The sequence below is a fragment of the Balaenoptera musculus genome, chromosome 18, assembly GCF_009873245.2.
Source record: "Balaenoptera musculus isolate JJ_BM4_2016_0621 chromosome 18, mBalMus1.pri.v3, whole genome shotgun sequence".
NCBI lineage: Eukaryota > Metazoa > Chordata > Mammalia > Artiodactyla > Balaenopteridae > Balaenoptera > Balaenoptera musculus.
This window is the reverse complement of record NC_045802.1, coordinates 21,094,175-21,121,973: the sequence shown is the minus strand read 5'-3', so window position 1 is coordinate 21,121,973 and position 27,799 is coordinate 21,094,175. Positions and strand designations below refer to the sequence as shown.

General features: G+C 40.7%; 1 protein-coding gene across 4 annotated transcripts in view; it reads right to left on the bottom strand.

Annotated features, from left to right (window-relative positions):
* Window positions 1–27,799, bottom strand: part of LCP1 (lymphocyte cytosolic protein 1) — an 82,060-nt gene that overhangs the window by 32,562 nt on the left and 21,699 nt on the right. Inside the window, exons 1-5 of one of the 4 annotated variants that reach the window (XM_036831870.1) lie at window positions 23,661–23,768; window positions 4,753–4,840; window positions 3,981–4,144; window positions 3,683–3,812; window positions 1,624–1,756 (exon numbers count right to left, since the gene is read on the bottom strand). In XM_036831870.1, the coding sequence (XP_036687765.1) occupies window positions 1,624–1,756; window positions 3,683–3,812; window positions 3,981–4,144; window positions 4,753–4,816 (491 nt within the window). In that variant the 5' untranslated portion in view covers window positions 4,817–4,840; window positions 23,661–23,768. Of the gene's footprint in view, window positions 1–1,623; window positions 1,757–3,682; window positions 3,813–3,980; window positions 4,145–4,752; window positions 4,841–10,134; window positions 10,212–23,660; window positions 23,769–27,799 lie in introns of those variants that run through there. The other 3 variants (XM_036831867.1, XM_036831868.1, XM_036831869.1) reach the window with 3 other exon arrangements.

Sequence of the window (27,799 nt, the reverse complement as noted above, 5' to 3'; positions counted from 1 at the left end):
AGTTGGGAAAAAATCCAAAGGAACAACAACAAAATCAAAGAATAATAAACTTGAATGTGACTATTTCTTTTTTTAATAAGAGAAATCAACATTAACTTTTTTTCTAACAATTCTTAAGCATATAGATGCTTAAATAAAGATGTATTTCCACGACTTTGCTCTGTGTGTGTGTGTGTGTGTGTGTGTGTGTGTACATATATTGAAATAAAAGGCACTTTACTGCAATTTAGGCAAAACAAACCCCTAAATCATTATTTGAAAAATATGAAACTCTACTGAACTAGAAGCTCTGGGAAACAGTAGGAGAGAGGGGTGGCTTAAAAAAGTATAAGATATCCCTGCCCTTGAAAAGCTTAGAGTCAAATTACAGAGACAAAATATATGGATATGAAAATTTACATAACAGTCCAAAGCAGAACATGATAATGGCTCCCAAAGTCCTACAAACAATATGTGCTTTAAGAATTCAGTGAAGGGAGAGATCAGTAGGACTTGGAAGAACCAGAAAATTTTACAGTAAATGGATTTGTGCAGGAGGAGAGGGTGTGGAAGGACATTCTTAAAAAGGAAAATAAAAGGCAAAGCCAGAGTTGCACGTTGTAAGCAGGGCGTGTATGGGGAAGAGTGAGTATGGTTGCTCAAGCATCCAGTCAGTCATACAACCCTTCACTCGTACCCTGGGCTGGGTGCCTGAGTCATGGGGGTCTTGGGAGGTACAACTAGAAAGAGATTGAGGGAAGACCAGGGGGTGGTCTTAAAGAGTCAGGACCTAAAGAGTCAGGACCCGAACATGCAGGCTAGGTTTCTGATGTCTTTTTTCAGCTGTTGAACTTTTTAAAAATGAAATCTCACGGTGAGCTCTGATAAACAAAATACCGAAAGTGGAATTGCTCTGGTCAGAGCAGGGGAGGGGTAGGAAGCTCAAAGTCTTGCCCACACATCTTTCCCTTCAATTCCCGAGACCACCTGAGACTGGGCCTTTCAAGCCTCCTCATTCACGCCACATCTTACAATGACAGAGAGGCTGCCAAAGCAAGAGCCACAGAGGCATTTTCAAAGGCACCATCCTGAGTTGACCAACCGTGCTGTGAGGGCGCCCGTGCATAGAATACATCCCTCCTTTTCCAGGTGCTTGCAGCATTTGTGCACCACTCAATAGTTCTTTTTTTTTTTTTCACACAACATATATTTAGTTCATAATAATAGTTCAACATAATAGTTCTTTTGCTTGAGGATTTGCATTGGATGCTTCAATTATCATGCTGCTATTATCGTTCAATTCTATTTACTCTCACAGCAGGCCATGCTCAGATGAAGCAAAATGGCGTATATTCCAAAAATAATTGATTTTGACCTTGTGTTACTATATCTCTACGTTCATGTTTGTCTCTGTACTGTGCATCCCTCTCCTCCGCCCAAGTGATGGTAGTTTTACATTTCTCATTATAAGCTGCTTTTGAAATCAGTTTGCTCTCCTGAACCTGCCACATGAAAGTCTGGAAAAGCATTTCAGATCCAGCTGAGTACCAAAGGAAGTGAGCCTAAAGATAAACGCAGTGAATTGTTGGTATTCCAGAAAATTCTAGGGAAACCTTCGGAAGCCAAGAAGGTAGTGTTATTTACCAAAGGACAATGCCATCTCCAACAGCACTGAAGAGATCATTGGTGTTTGGATTCATTGGGATGACATGCCGACAATCGGGGTCATTTTCCAGGGCTTTGTTTATCCAGTTGACAAAGGCATACTTCTCTTCCTCTGCAAGTAAATGATTAAAATGACTTATTTGCAAAGTGAAAATCTGATACAAACAAAATTATACACATGGATCTTAGATTCTTGTGCCCAGGAGAGACACTGTGAGGCTGATCTTGTCCATTATCCTATCATCTCACATTTATTGACATTTAAAAATCTCAAATGATTTGGGAAATAGGCACAGAATCTCAGTTCACTCCAATCATAAAACATATATATAGCAAGCAGATTTAGAAGCTACATATATGCAAATATATTCTATTTAGAAGTAAATATATAGGGACTTCCCTGGTGGCACAGTGGTTAAGACTCCGTGCTCCCAATGCAGAGGGCCCAGGTTCGATACCTGGTCAGGGAACTAGATCCCACATGCCACAACTAAGGAACCCACGTGTCGCAACTAAGGAGCCCACCTGCCGCAACTAAGACCCGGCACAACCAAATAAATAAATATTAAAAAAATAAAGACATATATTAAAAAAAAAGAAGTAAATATATACATACCTGTATTTTATACATGTAAATATATATAAATAATTAAATGTTTATTTATAATTATATACAATTTAAATATGAATATGGTTTAATGCTTAGCTCTAGCTCTGCTGATTTAAATGTGGGATGATCACAGGCAATCTCTGCAATATCTCTGAGCTTCTTTATACAATTACAGGTAACCCCACTTTTTGAAACTTGCTGTATGCCACTTCACTTTTACAAAAGACCTATATTGGTACCTGTTTCCGTTAACCAAAAGAAATCCGAAGAGGATTTTTGCTTTTATGAGAAAAGGTTAAAAGTAAAAATAGCTCTCCGTGTTTGTTTTGCAGTGTTTGTTTTACAGAGGCGGTGGGCACCCCTAGCAGCGAGAGTGGCCCTGCCCAGCTCCTTCCCCGGGAACCATACTCCACACCTCAGCATCAAGCGGCCATTGTTTTCAGCTGTGTCTGTGAGCATCTGTCTCATCTCAACTTATTCTGTGCATCCATTAGCAACATATGTCCTAAGGTAACTGCTTCTTTGCTTTACACCATTTCAGCTTATGAAAGGTTTCATAGGAACACTCTACTTTCAGGTAGCAGGGGAAAACTGTATAATGAAATTGCTATGAAATGAAATCATTTGTGATATGTTATTTCTTTCCTATCAGTAAAGCTGCCAGAAGTTGATTTTAGAAATTTTAATAAAGCCTCAAGTTATGCCTTACAGCCCAGCACCGTGTTTCCCAAATTGCATGTCACTGAAAAAAACAGAGTCCCTCAGAAGAATCCTAAGTCACAAAAGTTTGGGAAACATCACACAGCATATTATTGTCTTGAAGATTCCTAATGCACGTTTACATAGTAAAAGGCTGTGAAATTTTCTTCGCAATTAAGAATCGTACTTAACCATGAGCTGATCGTTAAGATCAACTAATGTTTTGAAGACCTCAGTTTGGGAATTATTGGATTACTGTACTGTTCTGGAGAAGTTTCCACGAAGGCTGCTGGATGGTAGCCTTCAGAATAAATATACAACTTTCCTCCAAATCAATGAAAACACAATTTTTTTTGGACCGCTCAGCAGGCATTTTGGAGCATGAATTTTGGAGGTAGAAGCTTGAGTAGCTCTTTTTGTCCAGAAGATTTACAAAGGAATTTTGGCAGCCCTTAATGTACTTTTTAAATGCTGATCCGATTATTTGGTATCAGACCCTACCTGGAGCCAGAACTGCTGGCCCACTTATACATAGGAAAATAGGCAGTAGTCAATAAACTCATGTTAACATCTGTCTTTCTTTGCACCCCTTAGGTTTGAATACTGAGTTTGGAATCTGTAACCCTAGAAGACGTGGATCCTGCTGACATGGTTCTCTCTCCCTCCGCCCTCAGCTCAGCCCAGCACTCTCTCCACCTCGGCTTCCCCGCCCCACACTGGTACACCTACCTGAATAGGAGTGTTGGGTCCCAACACTAGATTGCTCTGAAGTGCCCCCGATCGCACAAATCCCTTCCTTCTTATTGATTGCTTTTCTAAAGGTCTTGGCAACCTCTGTGCTTTTCAGGCCATGAAAAACCTACAAAAACATAATTTATCTTTAGAAACCCAATCTGTGATTGAGAAAACCACAAAGGAAAGAATAAGCAATGTTGAAGCAAGAAGGGTGGGAATGTATTTCTGGACGTTTTCCGAATTGAACTCCCACATTTCAAATGCATCTCCTTGGATTCTGCGTCATACTCACCTTGATAAACTCATCAAAGCTGATCTTCCCATCCTGGTCCAGGTCACCTGTAGCCATCAGGTTTTCTGTAATTTCTCTCACTCTGTACCCAGGCAGAGGCAAGCAGGCAGCCTTGAACAAATCATTCAGCTCATTGCAGCTGATGTACCCATTGCCATCAGAATCTGTAAGGCAAACGGGGAACTGAAGGTTTGGGGCGATTTGGGTCACAGCATGAAGAGAGGTGAGAGTAGGCTGGATTGGAGGGGAGCGGTCAGGAGAGGCAGTCATTCAGGGGTTGTGGCCTGACCCCATGCAAAGTCAGAATCTCACAAGAGGCCTGTTGCTATTGGATATGGGCATTAGCATCACTTCCAACATCCAAGAGTCATCATTTCAAAACAGAGGTTCTGACAGCTGAATCTGAAGAGACTCTCATAGAAACAGATGGGAAAATAAATCACAGGTTTGGGGCTACAGAGTAAGAAAAAGTATGGAATACTAGGAAAACAAAGGAAACCAAAGAAAGCAGACAAGCTATGAAAGATGAGACTTAGTTGGCCATTACCAGGAAAGGCTACAGGTGACAAAGGGCCCATATTCCATGTTTAGATAGAGAAAGAAGTAATTTTCTTGAAGAAGAGCTTTCAAAAATGTTTCCCAGCTCCTCTAACCAATACCATTGTATTCCTGTCCCTTCTGCTATTTTGCTCATGTTACCATTCACTGAATCTGTCCTAAAGCTACTAAAAAAGAAGAGAATTGTGTGACTTGAGGTATCAGGTTTACTTACCAACTTTGGCAAAAGCTTCTCTGAGCTCCATCATTTCTTCATCGGATACTGATCCTCTGGCCATTTTTTATTGCTTTAGGCAACAGATCTGCAGAGAGGGGACAACATAGGGAGTGGTTGATGTGTATCTTCTTAAAATACAACACTGAGAAGCAATTCTCATTTATTAAGTAAAGAAATATTCCTCTGCACCCATCATGACTTATAATTACCTTCCCCAAACGTAAGAAATAGCCTTTTTCTTAACCCTCAATGTGGTGGTCTCCAAAGATGGTCTGCACCAATTTCTCTCCTCCCTTTGATTCTCTCCTCGCATCAGGAGATGGAGCTTATTTCCCTCTCCTTGAATCTGGGCTGATCCTGCGACTGCTTTGACCATTTAGAAGGCTGGAGAAGCCATGTCTGGGGCTGGACACTTCTGCTTCCTGCCTTTTGGAATGCTCCCTCCTTTTGGAATGCTCATCCTTGGGATGATCCCTCTTGGAACATAACTGCTGTGCTGTGAGATGTCTAAGCCACAGGAAGAAGCCACATGAAGTATGAAAACTGGATGCTCTGGTTAACAGTCCCTGCTGTGCCCCCAGCCGACAGCCAGCATCAACTGCCAGCCAGCGGAGTGGGCCATTTTGGACATTCCAGCCCACTTGAGCCCCCGGATGAACACAGTCTCAGCCAACATCACATGAAGCAGAATTGCCCAGAATTCTGATATGAACAGAACTGAGAGATGGTAAAATGATGGTTGTTTAAAATCACATTTTGGAGTAGTTTGAAACACAGAAATATACAACTAAAACACAACTTTTATATAAATGTCTTTTTAAGAGATATCTTCACGTTCATACTTCAAATGAATATGTTTGGCCAAGCCAACAGATAAATTTTATAACTTCAAAGGGAGTTATCAAAGTTCTCTAAATATTTAAGAAAAGAGGAAGGGAATCTGACATGCTAATAATTCATATATGGGAATTTGAGGGACTTTTTAGGTGTTCTCAGAAAGGCTAGTGTTGGCTGAGAAACTTAATGCTAATGATGGAGTATTTTCCCTTTCCCTGTGCCTTTTGCTGCCCTCTAGTGGGTAGAAAGAGAAGGCAACAGAAAATGGATTATATTCTCGTCTCTAGCTAATTCACACGCCCATGTTTCAAATAGGAGTTCCATTAAAGCTTATGGGATTTCCTGGTGGGGAAGGGAAAAGTGGGGTGAGAGTGTGGGAGAAGGGGTACTTCTATGTATAATTATATTTGGGGCATTTTCGTGAAGTTACTGATTTTTAAAAATATTTAAAATTTGTGACTGGATGTTGTTTTAAATGGATTTCCTTTCCTATATTTGCACATCATTTTACAGTGCTGTACTTGTTCTCAGTGACAACGAACAACCACACAAGAAAGGGAACAGTTTTAGCACTTAAACCTGTTGGCCAAAAATGCATTGTGCTGAAATTTGCAAATCCTCATCCATTATCCACCAACTCACTATCCTGTCACATACCATTTATCACATGTATCAATAGTTTCAAACTTTTGGTTTCCTAAGCAACCCTCTGTGAATAGAAACCTTACATGTAAATAACAGCGAACAAATAAAAATAACTCTGGGGAGGGATAAATTACGAGTTTGGGATTAACAGATACACACTACTATATATAAAATAGATAAACAGCAATGACCTACTGTATAGCACAGGGAACTATATTCAATATCTTGTAATAACCTATAATGGAAAAGAATCTGAAAAAGAATGGATATTTATATATGTATAACTGAATCACTTTGCTGTACATCTGAAACTAATACAACATTGTAAATCAACTATACTTCAATTAAAAAAAAAACCAACTCTGAAAGCCTTTGGTTGAAAAAGACCCTGAAGATCACCTTACCTCCATTATCCCACCTCCTTGTCATCTATGCACGGTGGGAACTCCAGGGAGCATGATTTAAAAATCGTGGAATTACATATATTGTTATTATTTCAATTCCTTTAAAAATATCTTTTATTATCAATAAAGATTTATTGTATTATTATTTGCCTTATATCTAAAAATGTACTGGTCCATTGGGTTCTCTGACGGAAGGTAGAAACTGTCGAGGGCTTAACTGCGTAAGGAGACGCAGTCTCACACATCACAATAACCCTCAGAGACAGCTACTGGCTTTCTGACTTTCTTGCCTTCACTTCCTTTCCTTCCTTTTTTGTCTGTCTGTTTCTCTCTCTGTCTCTCTCCCTCCCCCCTTCCCTCCTCTCTTCTTTCCTTCCTTCTTTTCTTTCTTCATTTTTTTTTGTTTGTTTCCTTTCTTTCTCTTTTAAAAATCAAGCCTTGTTCCGAAAACAATCTGAGCCCAGCTACAAAGATCTAACCAAACCTAAGAAGTAAACCAATAAAATCATGAGATCAGGGAGAAGGAGTAATTAGCTGAGGCGAAATAAGACGACAGCAAGCAAGGGCTTTCATATTTCAAACACACGGTTAGGACTGAACGTTTTGCCAGAAGTACGCTGAAAATCTAGCTCTGAGTTCTCTAGACACTCAATGAAGAAAGGACATATCAGTTACATTATTCACTCTATTTACATAAGACAGACCACTTTTCTTAGGGCAGGAGAACTGAGGTCTGAGAGCAATATCTTCACCTAGGCCTGGAGAAGAGGACACTTGTGGGATGTAGTAAACGCAAGTTTTATGTTTCTTATAATGTTCCTCAAGGAAGGCTGATGGCATAGGTACATGTAGCCCTACTTTATAGAGCAGGAACCAGAAGCTCAGAGAAGATTCATCTTTCAGATCACACAGCCGGGTAGAGGAGCAGCAAGATTCCAGTTCTCAAGTCTTCTCTCCTCTCCCATGTTGTCTATTTATGCTGCTTTGCATTTCTGTTAGACACTCATTCCATCCACCCATTCATTCATTCATTCAGCAATTATTCATTAAGTATATAACATGCCTAGCCTATGGGAGATTAAAAAAACTATAATATGAAGTGTCTATCCAGGTGTTCTAGCTTAGGAAGCTTTCGCTTTCATGTGTTAAGAAATCAAGGCTTGGGACTTCCCTGGTGGTGCAGTGGTTAGGAATCCACCTGCCAATGCAGGGGACACGGGTTTGAGCCCTGGTCCGGGAAGATCCCACATACCACGGAGCAACTAAGCCCGTGCGCCACAACTACTGAGCCTGTGCTCTAGAGCCCGCGAGCCACAACTACTGAGCCCATGTGCCACAACTACTGAAGCCGGCGCACCTAGAGCCTGTGCTCCACAACAAGAGAAGCCACCCCAATGAGAAACCCGTGCACCACAACGAAGAGTAGCCCCTGCTCACTGCAACTGGAGAACGCCCACGCGCAGCAACGAAGACCCAATGCAGCCAAAGATAAATAAATTTATAAAAAAAAGAAATCAAGGCTTCTGTTGTAAGAAATCAGTATATAACTTTGTATACTTTACTAAATTCTTGTGACTAATTTGGCTTGACTCTTCTTTATACCCTCTACCAATACGCCATGGATGCATTAAGAGAAGGCTCTCCCCCATCACATTTTAGCAAGGCCTTTGGTAAAGGCTTGCCTTTCTTATTTTGGTGGTGTCTTATTTCTGGGTTCACAGATGTTCACGAGATTACGAAACAAATTGATTCACTTACAAATATTTATGAAAGCCTACTACAAGCCAGGCACTGTTCTTCATTTCAGGTGGGGCGTGCCTGCACTGCCCTAGTTACCCTGAAAATATGAACCAATGTTAAAGGTCAAGAGAATGAATGGGATCTCTGAACCTAAACTTGGCCTATCCTTTGACGTAAGAGTTTTAGATTTGAGAGCACTGTGAGACACTGGTGAGAAATATATGTAAAGGCAGGGAATGAGACTGTATTTTAAGGATCCTTGGCAGGGCCAAGGAAGAAAGGAAAGAATTACAGTGTTGGGTAAGAAAGAAAATCTCAAGATCATGGTACAGTAAAAAAGCAGAGAAAATATTTTAGAATAAAAATTGCAGGGCCCATTCAAATAAAAGACCTAGGAAGGGAAAATAGGGTTATTTTAAAACCATGTGATTTTTAAACCATGGCAGGTAGGACAAGATGAAAAACCTTGAGCATCTGGTAAACCACATTTTTGTAAGAGATTTTCATAAATGCGGAGGATCAACTGGGAGAAGCCAAATCGTGAGACAGCCTTCAAATTAAAAAAATCCAAAACCCTCCAGTGATTTAATAGCTAAAGGAAAAGAGAATAGATTGAATTAATTTAAGAGGTGAATTGGAGAAGAAGGCGTCACCAGCCTAAATCACTCTGATACTGTTTGTTGTTTGTTGCGCCCAAACACAAATAGATATGGAGAGAGAATCTCTTTTACCATCAGAGTGAGCTCTAAGTCCTGGAAACACAACCCAACTTTTAGAGACAGAGCAAGCTAAGAAATAATTTAGTACAACTCCCGCATTTTATAAATAAAGAGATTTAAAGTCCAATGAGATGAAATGCTTTGTCTATGTACAAGTTCTCAAAGCACTGCCAGGCTAGAGTTTGTAAATGCAGAGCTGAAAGAGCAGGGCAGGAAAAGGATGGAGTGACCATTAATAGGGCCATTAAGATCCAGAACTGAGCACAGACTCTTTAATTAAACTGAATGTGCAAACGACAGCATTTTCACAAAGCAGAGAAGCAGGAAGAGGAGGTAACTGATGGAAAAACATGCAGATCAGACCATTTCTAAGAAGGACATGGCTGGGGTTAGAATCAAATATTAGTTACTTTACACAGTCTATTAATACGTTTACCTGAAAAAAACACCCATCTTAATTCACGCATGTTTGATGGTTTGGATTATAATATGACTAAGCTTCTTAAGGAGAATTGACAAGGGCTTGTTTGCAAATTACTGGCACCATATTGGCAGCTGACTCTAGAGAGGTCACTGCAGTAATGGGATGGGCTGTGGCTTTTCGATGCTTCCATTTGGAGCATTAAAAGAAGTGGCTGAGGAAGGCATGTCCCTTTCAGGGCATGAATGAGCAGCTTCTTGGGCTCTGCTCTACTGCTCCTGCAGTAAGTGTGGCCCTTTTCAATGACTGCATCATCTAACTGTGACTTGCCAAGAACCATCTTAAGGTTTTTTGCAAATCAGTGGTGAATTTTGGAACCCCATTTCTGAATCACTGGCCAAGTCAGAAATCTAAGAAGACACATCTCAGATCATTCATCTAAGTCACGTCTGGCTAGTTTCTCTGTAAGCACTTACATTTATTAAATCAATGATTATAAAATCCCAGGACATGTGGCCAAAGAAAAGTACCAGTTGTTCTTTTTTATAAGATTATTTTTAAAGTCATAAGAAAATCAAATAACCACCACCCCAAACTGCAAAAGCCACCAAACCTGTTCATTCCTTTAGGTCAGCCAGTTCTGAGTCTCTGTTTCAAGGAGGCTGGTATTTTCCAGATGGGTAGTGAAAGAGAATTTCTGAGAATGACTTCTTATAATAAAAGTACCTGACTCAAGTTCCCTGAAATCTGAATGTAGAAACAAGTTGTAGGAGTTTACTATAGAACACAGTGCTGTAGAATTTACAGAAGGAAATGCGTTCTTTAAAATAAATGTAAAAATGTAAGCTGAATTTTCTCTGAGTTTCCTAACGATAATGAAAAGAAGTAGAAAGGTTGATAAAAGGTGACCTGGCAAAGTGAAATGGCTCCTGGGCTGGCATCATTTCTGAAAGGAGGTAATACTGTGTGGGTTGGTATTTTGATTCAATAGAGTGACACCCACTTATATAACTGCCAGGATCAGAGAGGCATCTGTAACATGGCATCACATTGCCAAGGGACTCTTTTGAATGTGCCCTACTTTTCCTGCAACTTGACACAGTGGGGAAAGTAAAACTGGAAACTCAGGACCCAAATTCCCACCTTTACCTCATAAGTTCAGTACGTATCCAGGGGAAAATTGTACAACTTCCGAACACCTCACTGAGTAGTGAGTAACCCAAAACAACATGTCATCCAGAACATCATTAATCCCGTAATCTTTAGCGTTAGACTCTGATGATTAAAGAAGTGAAACATAAAATACTTAGGATTCCGAAGCAAAATAAAATCCCCATAAATTTTTTTAAAAGCTATCATACTACAGTTAGATAAGGAAGGAGTTTTGCTTTCACTTAATTCTGTCCGCTTTCTTTTCCAAAGTAGAACACTGTGCAGGGGCCGGGTGGTGGTGGTGATAGCTTACTATGTATGCTGGGGATACAATTTCTCTGTGGATACAGATATTCCAAACTTTCACACAAGGGACGATTCTCAAAACGTATTTTAAAAGTGTCTTTGTTTTCAAGAACCGAATAATTATAAATGTCCTCAAATACAGATGGCCACTTAAGGGGGCTCTTATGAATTCTTCTGTCAAGTCAAAATCTCTTTTAGATCGTCTTTTCTCTCCCTGCAGATACACTGATTCTCCCAAGGCTGCTGCAGAGGGCAGAACTCTTCTCTCTGCAGTCTAGGAAGGCTATTCCCAGCACAGGCTCAGAGGCTTGCTGTCTATCTCAGGGGACGAAAACACCCCCCGGGGAAGCCAGCAGCCCTGATTACTCCAAACCTGATGAACCTGATGTTTCTCTGGGGGTCTCTGTGGTTTGATCACTCAGTTGAGGGGCTTCTGAAGCTGTATTAGTATGGCACACAGAGCCCTACTCTGTCCCCAACTAAGGAGTGTCCAGCTCCCCGCTTCCTCCCCCGGCACCCCCCTGATGTCTGTTTTCTACCAAGCTGTCCAACCCCATTAAGGATGGGACACAGAGCAAACCTCTTGCAAGCAAAGGGATTGCTCCAGGCTGGGGTTGGGGAGGCCCTCATCGCCTTGGCCTCTCTCTCCTTCCCAGTGATACTCCTGGCGTTCATGTCTAGAAGATCCACAGCTACCCTTCATTTCACATGCAGCCACAAGGACTTAAGATCCAGACTTCCCCTACTGACAGCTCAGGGGACCCCAAAGATTATTTGAAAATAATCTTTTCAAAAAGCTGAATATTATTATGGGCTAGTTGGTTATCCACTGTGACACCATTACCTCAATATCAGATGTCATTCATTCATTCACTCCACCTAGAAGTCTAAGTGCAAAGCACTGCCCTAGTTGCTGGGCTACAAGCAAGGGGGCCACGAAGACTGGGGCTTCATGACACCCACCGTTAAACATCAAGTTTCAAATGCAACACAGAGATTACAGCTCACTTACTGCGAAATGGTTAATAGAGTGAAGAGAGTTCTGAAGATCAAAAATGAACAAGTGAAAAGGCTAATAAACACAGGGCAGCGGTGGGAGGAGGGGCAGGGAAGAGATTAGATAAGAGTAGGAAATTAGCACAGAAGTTTATCAAAAAGTAAAATATCAAACAACTCAATCAGCCCATGCGATACAAGTAATCAGATCATTTATACACACGGACATCTCCAAGGAAATCAGAATCAAATAACGAGCAGGGGGCGGAAGAGAGAGCCTGGGGGTCGGGAGACCCAGGATGTTGCCTGTCTATGTAACTTCAGACTCCACTTAGCCTCTCTGGGCCTCAGTTTCCTCATCTGTCAATTGAGAGATGAAGTCCCTTCCATGTTCAAAGTTCCAGAAGTCTGTTCGTTAGCTGACAAGTGTATGTACAAGTTAGAGCCAGGGTAAGGTGTATTTCAAATGAGCCTAGAAATAGGGTCAGGGGCCATCAGGAGCTGTGACCATGGCCTGAAGCAGCTTCTGGGGAGATACCTCCTCGGAAGTGGACCCAGCATCTCCCAGCCCCACCTTGTTCCTGCTCTTACCTCAGCAGCAGGTAAAGCTCTGTCCTCATGCATCCTCCTCACTGACCAGGGCAGACGCCCACTGCTCAGCCGCTTGACTGCTCAGCACAGAGCAGGGAAGTTTCCAGAACGGCACGTGAGATCTGCTTTCTGGGATGTCACTGCGTACATCTTACGTCCTGCTGCTCCAGTTCACTCCTAGTTTCTAGGCAAGGCTGCATGCAAACTGCCCCAGAAAGAGAGCCATCTACTATTTTCTCAAAAATATCCAAATAAGGAAACCCTACAACCTCTCTGGTGTCTCATATCCCAACCCTGTAACCTAAATCTTTTCTGATACGATTAAAGCTCCCTCTCTTGGGCTATTCTCAGAGGGAATTACAGAAGCTGCTCAATTCACAAAAATTCTGTCACATGCCTTGTTGATAGCCACTGGGCCTTCAAAAAAATTCTTTTAACCTGCTTTGGGAGGCTCTTTTTCTCCAAATCTTTAATAATTTCCTTTGCTATCTTCTGCATCTATGTCAAGTTCCTTAAATGATAACACAAGAAAAACAGAGTCACAGGATGTAGAGGTAAAGGCACCAGGTTTTCTATCTGGCCACTCTTCCTGTCACAGAGGAGTGAAATAACACCCAGGTTAGAGGATGTGACCAATGTCACTGAGCTCATTGGGACTGGAGTCCAAGGCTCCTTATTTCTCCTCTTTCCTTTATAATAAGTTTTCAAACCTAAGAGGGAATGTTGTTCTTTAAATAAGACCTGCTCAACATATGGTAAAGTATAATTCCCCCATGATTTCAAATATCTTATGAATATAATTTCATGTATGTTTCCTACACGTGAAGGAGAACTTAATCTAGGTATTGAGAAGGCAGCATCCAGGTCTGGGCTACAAAAAACACGTGCCCAATATTACACACATATCCTATTGGCACCTTCAGGGTTACAATGACCGAGGCAAGGTGAACGTCCTCTGTATTCATCTGTACATTCATTTTTGACTCTGCAGGAAGGACCTCTGATATTTCTTAGCAACCAAAAAGCAAACCACATTAAAATAACTCACGCTGAGGCACAATGTTCTTAAGACAAAGCACCAAATTCATAGATGAATATGAAAATGATACCCCTAGACTTCTGAGATCAGCAAGGTTTCAGACATTCTGTCCTCTGTTGGTTGGGTGGGGCTCTGTGAGTCCTTCCTCCTCTGAGCTCTGGTTCAGACCCCCATGTCTACATCTCCATTTCTTCCAGCAGATTATGAGATCACAAACTATATGAGATCATCTCACAGCACTGCCTCCTGGCTGGCACGCAGTATAAGTACGTAGGAAATCAGTTGTAGCCATGAACAAACAAACCCATAAACAAACGGTATACAGGGCTTCAGAAGTCTACTATTGAGAACGAACGTATGGACACCAGGGTGGGAAGGCGGGTAGGATGGATTGGGAGATTGGGACTGATGTATGTACATTACTATGTATGAAGTAGATGGCTGGTGAGGGCCTACTGTATAGCACAGGGGGGAAAAAAAGAAGGTACAATCTGTTTGCAGGACATATATTAAGTTAACCTTAAAAATGCATTCCAATATACATTAGGTGCAGACAAATACTGTTTGATTCCACTTATACGAGGTACCTAGAATAGTCAAATTCATAGAGTCAGAAAGCACATTGGTAGATGCCAAGGGCCAGGGGGTGGGGGGAATGGGGAGTTAGTGTTTAAAGGGGACAGAGCTTCAGCTTAGAAAGGTGAAAAATTCGGGAGATGGATGATGGTGAGAGTTGCACAACCACGTGAATGTACTTAGTGCCACTGTAGAGTTAGATATGGTTAAAATAGTATGTTTTATATTATGTGACTTTTACCACAATAAAAAAACATTAAAAAAAAGAAGTCTACTATCACCTTCTTTGAGGAGTTGAACAATAATACTCTTGTGTACATACTTATCATATCCCTCCCACTGAAAGATACAAACAACAGAACAAGGCAAGTGGATGCATCAAGTTTATATGAAACCACTTTGCAGGAAAAATGACGTTGCAAGTGTCCCTTGGCAGTCTTTGAACTAGGCTGGGGAAGCTCCCTGGTCCCCACCCTCCAGCCACCAGAGGGTTCTGGCTGAGGTAACAAAACCTGGGGCTGGGCAGTTTCTGTAAACCCTGCTGGCCGCGACTGATGCTCAGGTCTCTCTACCTAAGTGTACAGTGTCTGACTTGGAGCTGAGTCCTGCTGGGAGGAAAGGGGCTGTGGTGTGGAGACAGAGCAGGACAGAAAGGAGGGTAAAATCAGCTGAGATGCACAATCTCAATGTACCAGGAACGCACAGGAAAGAATTAGGAATGGGTGTTAGAGTTCATTTTAATGTAATTTGCATATCACTATCTGGATTATGAAATTCATCCTCTGGTAATTCTAAGTGTCCACCACTAAGCAGATTCATATATTTATTTGTACATTTCTTCTTTCATTAAACATCTGCCAAGTAAGTACCTACTACATGCTAGGTCGTGGGTTAGATGCTGGCGACGCAAACATAAGATGTGGTCCTGGCCTGTTTAGTAGGGGAGAGAGACACCAGTCACTAGAATACAGGGGGACTTTTTAGATCCACAGGAATGGGGAAAACAGCTCTCCCCTGGGGAGCCAAGCGTGGTGCCCCGGGGAGAAGTGACATGTGACCTGGGTTTCCACAGATGAGGAGGAGACAGCTTAAACATCAGTCAGTCTTTTCCTTATTCATGTAGAATGATGAACCCATAGTCTTTCCACAGAAAGTTTATCTATGTTGGAGCCAGAGAAAACAATAGCTAAAGTACAAATGGAAGACGAACTAATGTTTACTGAGTGGTTACCCAATGCTAAGTGTTTTATATGCGTTATCACATTTCATTCCACCACAACTCTATGGAGCATTATGATGATTTCCTCTTTATAGATGAGGGAACTGAGATTTAAGTAACTGGCCCAGGGTTACATTGCTCTGAACTGGGGAAGCCTCAGACAATATGGCCCTGCCACGTGAGAAAACGGGAAAATGGGAGTCCTGAAAAGTGAAGTTGCTCCCCAAAGTCTCAAATGAGTCAGTGACTCGTCAGAAAAGAGGAGTAGAGCTTCTGGAATCTTAGTTTGGTGTAACCAAAGTATGGGAAAAACACAAGTCAATGAACATTTAAACAACTTAAAGGTTAAAAAAAACCCTGAGATGCACAGTCCATCAAATGTACTTTACATCTTCAATATGTGGATGGAGAGAATAAGGGGAGGAGTTTCTTCCACTCGTTTTAAGAACAGCACAGGCTTAGTTTACAGCTTCACCTGTGCTAGAACACGACCCACTTTCTCCCAGTCTAAGCAAGCGTGAAAAGGCATCATAGGCGTCTCACAAACCTCATTTGTACGTTAACGATCTTATCTTCCTTTATGAAATTAAGCTTGCTATATACATAAAAAAGAATGAACTAGGAAGCAACATGGTATGGTGAAAAGATGCTGGATTTTCTGATGCAACAGCTTCTGGCTGTGTGCTTGAGTACACGTTACTTAAAATTTCTGAGCCTCAGTTTCTTCATATGCGCAAAGGGGATATTAATAATGCAATCACAGTGCTCACTCCATAAGAGTTGTGTTAGAATGAAATTAGATAAAGTGTTTAAATTGTATACAACAGTGCTTGGCGAAGGAAGGAAGGAAGGGAGGGAGGGAGGGAAGAAGGAAGGAAGGAGAAAATAAAAAAGAACCAGAACTTTTACAAAATTATCTTGGGGAACAAACCCAGTTTCCACTATAAACTATATGAAATATTATATAGAGTCACTGTCTAAAATTCACACTTAATTGTATGTATGTTACATGTGTGGGTGGGTGTAAATCTAGATTTCATGCCTATGCTTTATCTTCAAATGATCTTAGCTTGGTTGCTCTGGCTCTTGTACCACATCTCTCCTCCAGAGTCCCTGAAGTCAGTTTCAAAAGCAACTGCGGAATTAGAAGATATCAACTAGAAGCCCACAGCATCGGTATTGGCTGATCTCATGCTGAGTGGTCAAGGGGCTCTGGGCTTAGTCTTGCCTGAAATACTTATTGTGGAAAGTACCTTCTGACAGTTGAGGAAGTGTGGCCAGAGTGGGAAAATGTACAGCAATCTTAAGAAAAGCCTGCACATTCATTGTGAGACATGAAATGAATAAAGATCTTGGGTATCTGTGATGAAGACCTTTGGGCTATGTGTCTCCTTGCTCTCAGGCATACCAATGCTTGGGGACTGAGTCTGCTGGCCTCTTCTCTGCCTCTATCTCTTACCCACTCCGGAATTCTCCAGGCATTTTCTCTGCTGTGGTCTGAGCTGATGGAAAAACACTAAGACAACATGCAGCTAACATCTGTATACTAGCAATGACAACAGAAGCTTCTATTTACTCTCAGTAATGTGACCTCATTTTCTATGGGCTCCTTGGGGTAGTTCTTTTAGAATTTCTAAGGACAAGCTCATTCTCATAAAAAACAAAACGAGCAGTTACAGATAAACTGAGGCAGGAATTTGTATTCATTTGATGGACTAGATTTATCTACACTTTCTTGGAAGCCACAGTTTGGCTGGCAAATATTTACCAATACCAATTTACTAATGGGATATGCTATGACATTTCTTTTGTCAAAATTTTAAATAACTAAATAGCCTAAATGCTTCATAACCCTTAAGAACTCTGTACCATAATATCCTCAAGCATTTATTTGTTTGGTATAGCAGCAGACCCATCAAAAGCAGAGTTGGGATCTCCGCCTGATGGAAAATTAGGAATAATCATTGAACATTCAATCACAGAAAGGAATATTTAGACTTATTAGAAAGTAGCCAGTGGATCATGTGAGAAAATACAATGCAATGAAACCAGACATGGTTTACATGTTTAAGAAACTGTGAATATTAAAATGGAAAAGAGGTAAGGTGTGAATCTCGGCTCTGACTAGCTCTGTAACCTTGGACTTAACCCTCCCTGAACCTCAGTTCGATCACCTGTTCTAAGAAGATGACAACATCAACCTCATGCAGCTTTTGTGTGGAAATACAAGAGCAAATGTATGTCAGGAGCTTAGCACAATGCCTAGCAAATAGTGAGGGCTCAATAAGTCAGCAGCGATGGTGAGTACAGCAGAGTGAGATACACACACAGACTGATGAAATCGGGAAACGGGAGGGGAAATGGACCCAAGAGCAGACCCAGCGGATAGATAGTACTTTTCCCTATTTCAGAGATGAGGGAACTAACTGAGCGTCAGGAGGCTTAAGAGACTTGCTTGGGCTCCAAGATTAGTAAAAGGCTAGAAAAGGAATCCAAATTTGCCTCCAAATTTGCTCTTTTCTTTATACCATACCTGTTTGTCTCATGCACAGAAACTGCAGACACTCAGACTCACAAGCTTTAAAAACTGACATTATATATGATATTTAATACATTTTATATTATATACATTATATTCAATCACCAGACAGCTTAAGAGTCCCAACCGTCTTCCTCTGTGGTCACAGGAAAGAAACAGAGCATCAGGGATATTCTGATGGAAAATCTCAACTTGAAAGACAATGAGGGAAGGGAAAAAAATCTGAAAAAAGTCATCAAAGGTGCCCATGATATTCCATCTTTCCAAAGGCAAAAAAAAATTTAATGTTATAAAGCATTGGAAATGAAGGGAAAGTTCATTTACATCTTTGAGATGAAGAAAACGGGGCTCAATAATGCAAAACTGCATACACGTTCCTCATTTTTTCTTACTTTCCCTTTGCATCTATTACGTAGCTTTCTCCATAAGGAATGTATTTTCCACTCTTCTTTCTTAATCTGGCCCTCCTGGTGAAAGTAATGTGAGCCCATGACATCAAGGAGGTGCAAAGGATCCACATTTTAAAATGTGACACCTGAGGTTAACAAAGATGCAGTTCTAATTCTAAATTTTGCCTGAGGAACGGCGAAAAGGAAGAGGATGCAAATTTTATACAGATGCATTTGTGCGCCTCTTTACTTCATTCATTCAGATACACAGTTTGGATAAATATTGGAGATAACTACCAGACTGAGGAATCAAAATGCAGGGTATTATTTAATTGTAAAGTAATTAGTCCATTCATTCACTTCCCTCTTGAAAGTGCAACCAGAGAAAAAAGGAAAAGAAATTATCTTCGAGATTGCAATTCACATGCAACATTAATTTGCCGGCCAAATTTGGCATCTTGGCTTTTCTGCCTGTGGAGAATGTAATCTCTTTTCCGTTTTAGCTCAGCCAGTCAAGAGGATGTGTGTGTGTGTCTGTGTGTCTGTGTGTGTGTGTGTGTGTGTGAAAGAGAGAGACAGAGAGGTGGGGGGGAGAGAGGGACACACAGACAGACAGACAAAGAGATGGAGAGAGCATGCAAGTGTGTCCATCTGTCCGTGGAACTGGTGCTAAACTAAAACAAGAATCAATGCTGCAACCACAAAACTGTGGCTTTCTTTGCAAGTTCCTCAATTTAATATCTTAGCTTTTCCTTCCGCCAGAAAAAACAACTGACCATATTTGAGAAACAAGCCTCCTTATAACTTAAAGTGGGGCTGAGGCAGGCGTGGCTCTGAAGTCGAGCAAAACTTATTTTAACTCAGTAAGTGGGTCACTTTTTACCTCTATTCTTCAGCTCACAATTAAAACAATCTTTCATTCTTCCACAGTTTTTAGGACACCTATATTTGGTCATTACTATGTAATTATAGAGATGTGTGCTTGGGTATAAATACTAAATTGTTTAATTTATTCGTGTCTATCAATCACAACAGTTAGAAAATGGGAATGCCACTTGACTCAAGTATTCTAATCTTCTATGACTGAGAACTTTTCAAAGCTTTTGAGGGTAGATATCATGTTTTGTGACCTATGCACAGGTCTATAAGTTGGTAAAAAGCAAATAGTCAAGTGCAGAGGGGCTGAGTAAATACTGATGATGATGATGTTGACAAAGAATAGTCTTTAATAAAAGCCATTAACGATACAGGTGCATTTATTTCGGATAAATTATTATTATCTGCGTGCAACTTCAAGGGTCTAGGTAAAAATAAGCACCATGGCCTGCTGCCTGTTTATTCCAGGAGGTTTCCCCTGGAATTCAGTAGTTAATATAAAATTGATTCAATTGTAGAAAATTAAAGTAATAAAATACTTGAATGGATTAACTTGCCTTCAAACATGAAGATAACACCAATACCTACCTCACAGGATTGTTGTGATGACTCAATGCATTAATATGGTCAAAACACTTAGAAAAACACTCAATTCAAAATAGTAGTATAGAAGGCTAAGCTGTTATTATTAGGATGATGAATTGAAATTCTTTGTTCCCCATTTGCCGCTTACAGTATCTTACAAGATGGAGTGACTATGAAATTGCTGGGAAAACTGATGTAATGACTGAAATTGACAAACAAAACAACGGGAACAGTCAATAGCATAAGGAAGTTCAATCAGGAGGCAACTGAGGAAAGCAACGGGGAATTGCCATCTGGGGAGCCCAGTGGTCACAGCAGCTGTAGGGAGATGCTTCTAGAAGATGAATATCTGATTGGGTGGTAACTTCTTATACTTCAAAATGAAAACAATGTGAAACATGAACTCTTTTGATTTAACAAGTGCATTGCCATCTGGCAAAATAGGGAAACTTGAAACTCTTGGAGTCTGCTGACACTGATTAGTTTTATATTTTGGTGGAGTCTAATTCTAATTTTTATTTCTGCAGGGTTCATACGCAGATGGAATAGAATCATTTCATTTGATGATATCTGTGAGTTGTAAAACTAGCAAACAAAAAATATCCTAAGAAGACAATTAGATGAATCTAAATAATGTCACTTTGCTATAAAATCTATTAGTCATAAAGTCATCAGATTTTATAATTTTACTTTATAAAGTTTTGACTCTTCATAAATATAATCTTAGGAGAAATTTTCTTAGTTTTATTTTACCTAACTTGATTTTAGAATTCATTTGCCATCTCTCCCGTATATGCAGAGGAGCCTTCACTTTTTTGGTAACAAGGAGAAGTTGACGTGAGAATTTTCTGAGAAGGGTGCAAAGTGAATAAGTAAAAGTTAACGGTATCTGTTCCTGGGCTCTTGGTCATCCAATATGCTTATTATCAGGTACATAATTTTGGTAAGGGTAGCTAAGTTTTAGCTCAATTAATGTTATTTAAACTAAAATAATAAGATTAATTTTGCCTGCTGGCTATGGTCATTGGACAATTTCTTAAATTCCTTGAAGTCAATGTCTATTTAGTGCTTTGAGACTAAAATGAAGAATAGCGCTTTGACAAAAAGGAAGCATGTTAGAAAGCAAAATAATGTACTAGTGTTATATCTCCGTTCATAGCAGTCACTGGGGGAACTCAGTAAATATTAGGTTAACAAGTGAAATTAAAAAAAGACTTCTATGCATATCTAAGGAACTGAGAAAAAATTCAGTAAATATCATGAGCACCTACTACATGCCAGGAGAGACAGAGAAGGAGCTCAGGCTGTCAGCAAATTAAGGACTTGAAAGGAAAACAATATGATTACTGCTCTACTTACTCTAAACTCAAAGCATTAAGCAAACACACACAGAAGAATCAGTGGAGGCAAGAACCAGTAGGAAAGACCTGCAAAAGGACAGGTTTCTTGAAATAAGCCTTAAAAAATGACCAGAAGTTTCACAGATAAAGAAGAAAACACTTGGAAAGACAGTTGGAGCGAAAAGAAGTGAAAGAGCATGGAACTTTCTGGTGGTTTGTGGGCTTGTGCACTTGGCATGTGGGTAAGTGGAGGGGGGAGGGGGAGAGGTTGGAGGTGGCAGCTAGAGCAGACGGAAGTGACAAGAAATAAGGTTGGGAAAGTGGCTGAGGCAGGTTTGTGAAGGCACACAATTCTTGAGTAAAATTATGCATTACTTAAAAGAAAACACTTCATTCTATTATTATATGAAACCCACAATGATACCTCTTATTTATAAAAAAGTTTCTGGGTTTACTGCAAATTGTTGTCTTCTTTCTTTCTCTCTTCAAATCATGAATGCTAAGATCTCTTCAGTCAGCTTCAGAACAAAAAGCCTATAACGATGTACATCTGGGAAAAATACGCTGGTGGGGAAGATAGGCTCTGGAAGAGACAGATGCTTACAGAGAGGAAGAATGGAGCCTGAAATCCTGGCTACCTACCGCCCTTGCCCCTCACCCAGTGACCTTGGGCCGTGTCCCTCAACCATCTAAGCCCATTCCTCATCTCTAAAGGTAGTTGGGAGGATTAAATGAGGTCATGCATGAAGAGTGGCTTACATAGTCAGTACGTATCAATATTAAGTGTTATTACTACTTGTTCTGTCCTAATTTAAATAGATACATTTGAATGAGAAAGTTACTTGTTGGCCTCTCATTCCCCAAAGGGTTCAGCAAAAGAATTAGAAATGGCCTTAAAACACGGAAATTGTTTCCCAAATTACCGATTGTTTCAAGGCACAATTTATGAAGGAGACAAAATTTCAAATGTGACAAAAGAAAGCATCCCTGGGATAGCTAATGAAATGTCCCACCTCAGCAGTGCTTGTTCAAAGGGCAAGACCCAGAAGATTCTTCCCTGATGTTGCTGGGAGTGAACAAGAATGAAGAGAAATGGATATTTTATAACACATCAGGTTGATGCTTTAACAATCTAAACTTGATTCCATTTTTATTTCCTCCCAATGTAAGGAAAATACTGACATACCTTTGCATCCTAATTCATTTTATTCTCATCAATATTTTTACTTAAAATAAGACATAGCATATTTTTAATCTGTTATTTTTAGGGGTCCAAGTCCTCCCTCAACTCCACATTTTTGCTAGTTTAAAACTATTCAGGTGAGATGCGTCAAACAATATTGATGATCACATTTTACAAATTCAGAAATTCACATTTATAGGTAAGCAGTTAATTCCATTGAAATTTGCCTGTGTAGATGTTCTTTAAACCATTTTATTTACTAGAAACCAATTATGATAAATTACGTAAATTCAAAATCAAGACGTGTGGATAAATCACCTTTGTTTAACGACAGTTTTTTTTTTTTTAAGTTGTCCTGAGGAGGTAATTTTAGAAAACAAGTTGCTATACTTGATTAAGAAAAATTGGGTTTTGATAAGTGTGCGGATAAATGAATCCATTTCCAGTCCGGGTGGCTTTTATGTTTATCATCTGTCAATGGTACTAAATATTGTTGAATAACGGTAATTAATAAAGGCTGATGCTACAAGTTTCAAAGTCTATGTTTCAATAAAGTTTCTGGAATAAATATCCCATATCAACTTTATAAGAATTTCGATTATAGACTGAAGCCTTTCTTCCATAACTTAATGGTCATTTGTATGATCATAAGGATATCAAATAGTTCAGACAATTCTACAAAACAGTACAATTAAGCAACACAAATTGCCTTTATTTTTAGAGAATAAATGGAGACGAGGCAGCCTCTAATTCCATGTGGTTATTAAGCACACCCATTAAAAACCGTCGGTACCCAAAATCACTCAAATAACCAGTATCACACTCAGTAACATACGACTCAAGATGTTAGTACATCCACTAAAGTACTGTAAAGGAGTTTTTTAGAAAAACAGAACCACAGGAGCTAAAGTTAAACTATCCCTATTAGGCCAATAAGCAGCACCATCTAAACGATCAATAACCACTTTCCTGAGAACATTTGAAAGTAGATCAAATCATAGTAAATAGCCTCCCTGAAATAAAGCAATAGAAATAAATCAGAACACAGTTTGGTTTAAAAAGGAAACAAAAATCATAGTTTTTTGGTGGGGGGGTGATAACTGCAGATAACTGGAGAAGAAGCCACCCCAGAGAGCGGAGGGGAGGGTCCCACTCTGAGCGGCCACGAGATGTGGCTGGAGCTTCGCTGGGCAGTTAAACGGCGCCACGGCTCATAGCGGACAAGGGCGACAGGTGCTCAGATCTCTAGCCCCCTGCGGGCAAAATCCACAATCCACAGAACCAGAGCCGCCCAACAAGCAAAACATCATAAGCATTTAGAAATGACAAAAAGACAAAGGAAATTTACCTGGTAGCAAAACTGTTCTCAGTGGTACTGGTATGTGACCAGAAACCCCCTTCTTTCTGATCTGCAGAACAACTTTGTCAACCCCGGGTGTGTGGTCACAAGGCAGGAAGTGACTAGAATGACAAATCATCAGCCAGGAAAGAAATAGATTTTGTCTTTATAAGGACATTTTTACTTAACGTGTCTTTTTTTTTTTTTTTTCTCATGTCCCCTCCCCTGCAAAAATCACCTGACAGGTCACACTGAAATTCAGAAGCCTCTTACCACTTCCTCTTTATAAGCATTTTTCTCTCTCCTTCCCTTTCTTTCCCCTCTAGCTGTCCTGTAGGCACTGGGCTACTTAAACCTGTTGATTTCAGATAACGAGGCAAGGTCAGCCTGCTACCTTGACTTCTTGCTCTGCCCCTAATTGCGAACGCAATGGTCTGGTGCCTAGCTACTTACAGCAAAGATAAACAAATTATTCATTTTTAATGAAAGAGCCAAGGGAAAGGTGGCAGTGTCCCTGAAACAAGCTAAAAGGGAGTTCCTTGGGAAAGCCCCACCCCAGGTGAAACCAAACCCCTCTCAAGAGTCCCTGAACAGTGATCTTATTGGTGCAAACAAAACAAAATGATCTCTTTAAGGGGAAGGGCCCGAAAGGGAAGGTCACCATATTATTTACTCATTCTTTTATTTATAGAGCACCTATGTACTAGGGATCTCTTTAACCCAATTAAAGATTTCAATTATTTAGACGCTTCCTACAAAGAGCACCAGCGGATCACTTAGGCAGCTGCTAGAGTCCAATGCTGCTAAATTCCTTCCTACAGACCACACTTATTTTTTGAATGCACGTTTTATAAAATTAGCAAGAGAATTAAAATATCTCAGTTCTATGCCCAAACCCCGAATGCTCGTCCTGAGGGCTAATTCTCATCTTCAAATGGAAGCGCTCAAGCGCTCACAGCCTAACAGAGGATGTGAAGGTTGGATAGTATCCTGAGTAATGTTGACCAAACATTACACATAGTCTGTCTCCGTGTTGCCCAGAGCCTGTGTGCAGCTCCAGCGGCCAGCCTGCTATTGAGGAATGAGAATCTGAGGCTATGCTCCAGCTCTGATGGTGAGTTGAAGATGCCTGATTGTTCAATACACTTCTTTATCTGCGAGGGGCCTGGGACCCCACCAGTGGGTACTATGGTTGGGGGGCTGCCCTTATACTCCTTTTGCTTCTTTGATTTCTCCTCTAGAAAGTTCCTGCTTCCAACCTCAAATATCAGACCAAGCTGTTCTGGTTTCTCTACTTCATTAGTCAGCGGTGTGGCAGTGTCTTGGTCAGAACCCTACAGGGGCCATCTTGGCGGAGAGGGTGGGCAGAAGAATAGGAATAGATGGTGGAGATTCAGTCCGTTGTAGAAGTGGTTCACCTCACAGAGAACTGTCAACTCTCTTGTGACTCCCCAGGGAAGACTGAGGGGGTGAACTGGACCACGCTTTCTCCATTGCATAATTACTCCCAAGTAATTCATTGCAGGAGGTGGGGTTCAAGAGGCACCTAAGCCCTTTCAGGACACCAGAGACACATCTATGCATCACTGCGACAGGGCTGATCACACTACAAAGCAGCCAAATGCTGGTGGTTTTCACTCTGGGGTGAATAATCATCAGTCAGGACTCTGCAGCAGCACAGATACTGTCTTGATGGTCTTAAGGATGAAAATATGCGAGATACTGTGGATCTCCCTAATTGCATCCCTGTGGTTTCAGGACGCAATGGAGGTGTGGCAGGAACACTTCATAAAGAAGAACAGAGACTCATTTCGTTTACCTGGGAGGAGAGCAGCAGCATGATGTCTACTGGTGCCTGGTCATTGGACATCTGAGGAATCTAAAACAAGAGCAAAATACACTTGTGCATGGGTTCAGTAGGTGTCTGAGTGCCTGTCTGGAGGCACTGGTGATTCAGAAATGAGTAAGACACAATCGCTGCTCTTAAGGAGCACATAGTCTGTAGAGGAGAAAAGCATGTAAGTAAATAAATGCCATCTGCTATAAAAAGGGGTGAAAAAGGCAGTGGAACATTGAGGCAGATGCAGATGTGAACAGAGCTGATGTTTGAAGAGGGTGAAACGTGCAGTTATGCCTAGCAGCTGATTCAAGTTAAAAAAAAAAAAAAGCTCATCGGATTCCAGTCAACATCTAGATTCTAGGAGATGAAAGCCATTGAATTGTGCTGCTTGCAAACACCCACCTGAAGGAACCCTCCTCTCTAGCACCCGCTCAGCTGTGGTCCCCACCTCAGCCACCCACCACTGCCTCACCCACATCCTGGACCACTCCCACCATCATAATCTCTCTATCTGCCTCAAGTGGCACAAGGCTACCCAGCGGCGGCGGCAGTCAATTGTTTAGGTCTTAGACCAACGCTTGTTTGGAGAGGAAAACTTTATCACTGTCAGTGTTTAGAATTGCTTGTGCATCATGATAACAAACAGCAGACTGATTTTGGTTTTATTATTCTTACGTCCTCTATAGGTCATGCCCCCCTGATGGCCTACACCCAGAGAGGACCTCTCCCACTTCCTACACCACCATCCACATGCCTCTACTGCCACCTCTGCCTCTTAACTGGCCTGTGCTTTGCCTTCCCTCTACCCCTACTGCCCTCCTTACTTTATCCCACCCTGGGCGGCTATGGAGCTCACAGCCTCAATCCCTAAAACTGCATCAGCTGCTACTTCCCGGCTACTGAATGTTGCTGAAGAAAGTCCCAGAAACATAGACTTGAAATGCTATAAATTCAAACTGTTTGCCTTCAAATTACTTCTTAGAAATGCTTTTATTCAATTTCATTAATTCCTGAGAACAGGTATTCTCAACCTGGGGTCTATGGACCCCTAACACTTTATGCATGATTTTGTGTGTATGTGCTTTTTTCTGGGTCCATCATACTATTTATCATGGTATTAAAGAGATCACAGAACCCAAAAGTTAGACGTTTATTCCAAACTCTCTCCTCTTGCCTCTGTCTCCCTCTCTACCAGCCTGCATCCTTTCCTGGCCCAATATTCCTGCCCCTTGTTTATTGAGATGATCCAAGTCATCTGGTGTGAGCTTCCTTCTCTAGCCTCCTCAACTCTCACAAGACCCATCTTTTCAATGGGAATAATAATTGCCACTTTTCTCAGAGGGTTAATGTACAGATTAAATTAAATAATACTTGCAAATTACCTAAAATGATATCTGGCTCAATTTGTGTAGTAGTAGTAGCATTTGTAATACATATATAGGCAAAACCTATATGGAAAAAGTTATAAAATTCTATACATGGACATAAAATAATTGACCAAAAAATAGAAAAATATATGGATAGACATGGCCACTTTCTTGAAAATGTTGAGTTTCCCCATTTTTAGTCTATTAATTCAATTCATTTCCAATTAAAATGCCAACAGATTTTACGGCCCTTGAAATATTAAATCTAAAACATGTAAGGAAGAATAAATACATGAGAATAACCAAATACAGTTTTGAAATATATCAAGAAGGGTACTAGGAATTAAAGTATATTACAGAGCTATAGTAGAAATACTACAAAGAGTATGTACTGGTTAAGGGAATGGATCAAAAACAATTCCCTGTGTACGTGTGAACTTGGCATAAGGAAGCATTAAAATAAATGAGAACCAGTTCTTCAATAAATGGGACAACTTGTTTTCCTATGGAATATTAAAAAAATTAAAAGACCCATCTTTTCCTTCCCTTTCACTCTTAAAAGAGAAGGTGTTCTTCTATCTTCTCAAGGTCAATAGTTCCTCATTTTAATCTTGATCTTATATCTTCTACTTACTTAGATACCTTCCTCCATCAATTATCTCATGTTTTCCTAGCATCTTTAATGGCTTCTACTCTCCCCACTTCCCTTCATGCACTGTGGGTTTTGTTCAAATGGGAAAATGCCTCTGCCTCACTCTACTGCCCATCCCCTCCCCCTGATATTTGATGAGCAGGGAATGAGAGTAATTAAGGAGAGCACAATCTCCGCCTTTGCAGAATGTCCACTGTATTCAAGGATGCAGACAAGCGACCTCACAGTGGTACTCAGAACCATGACAAAAGGAAAGCTGGGTGCCCGTGAGAACACACAGCATTAACCC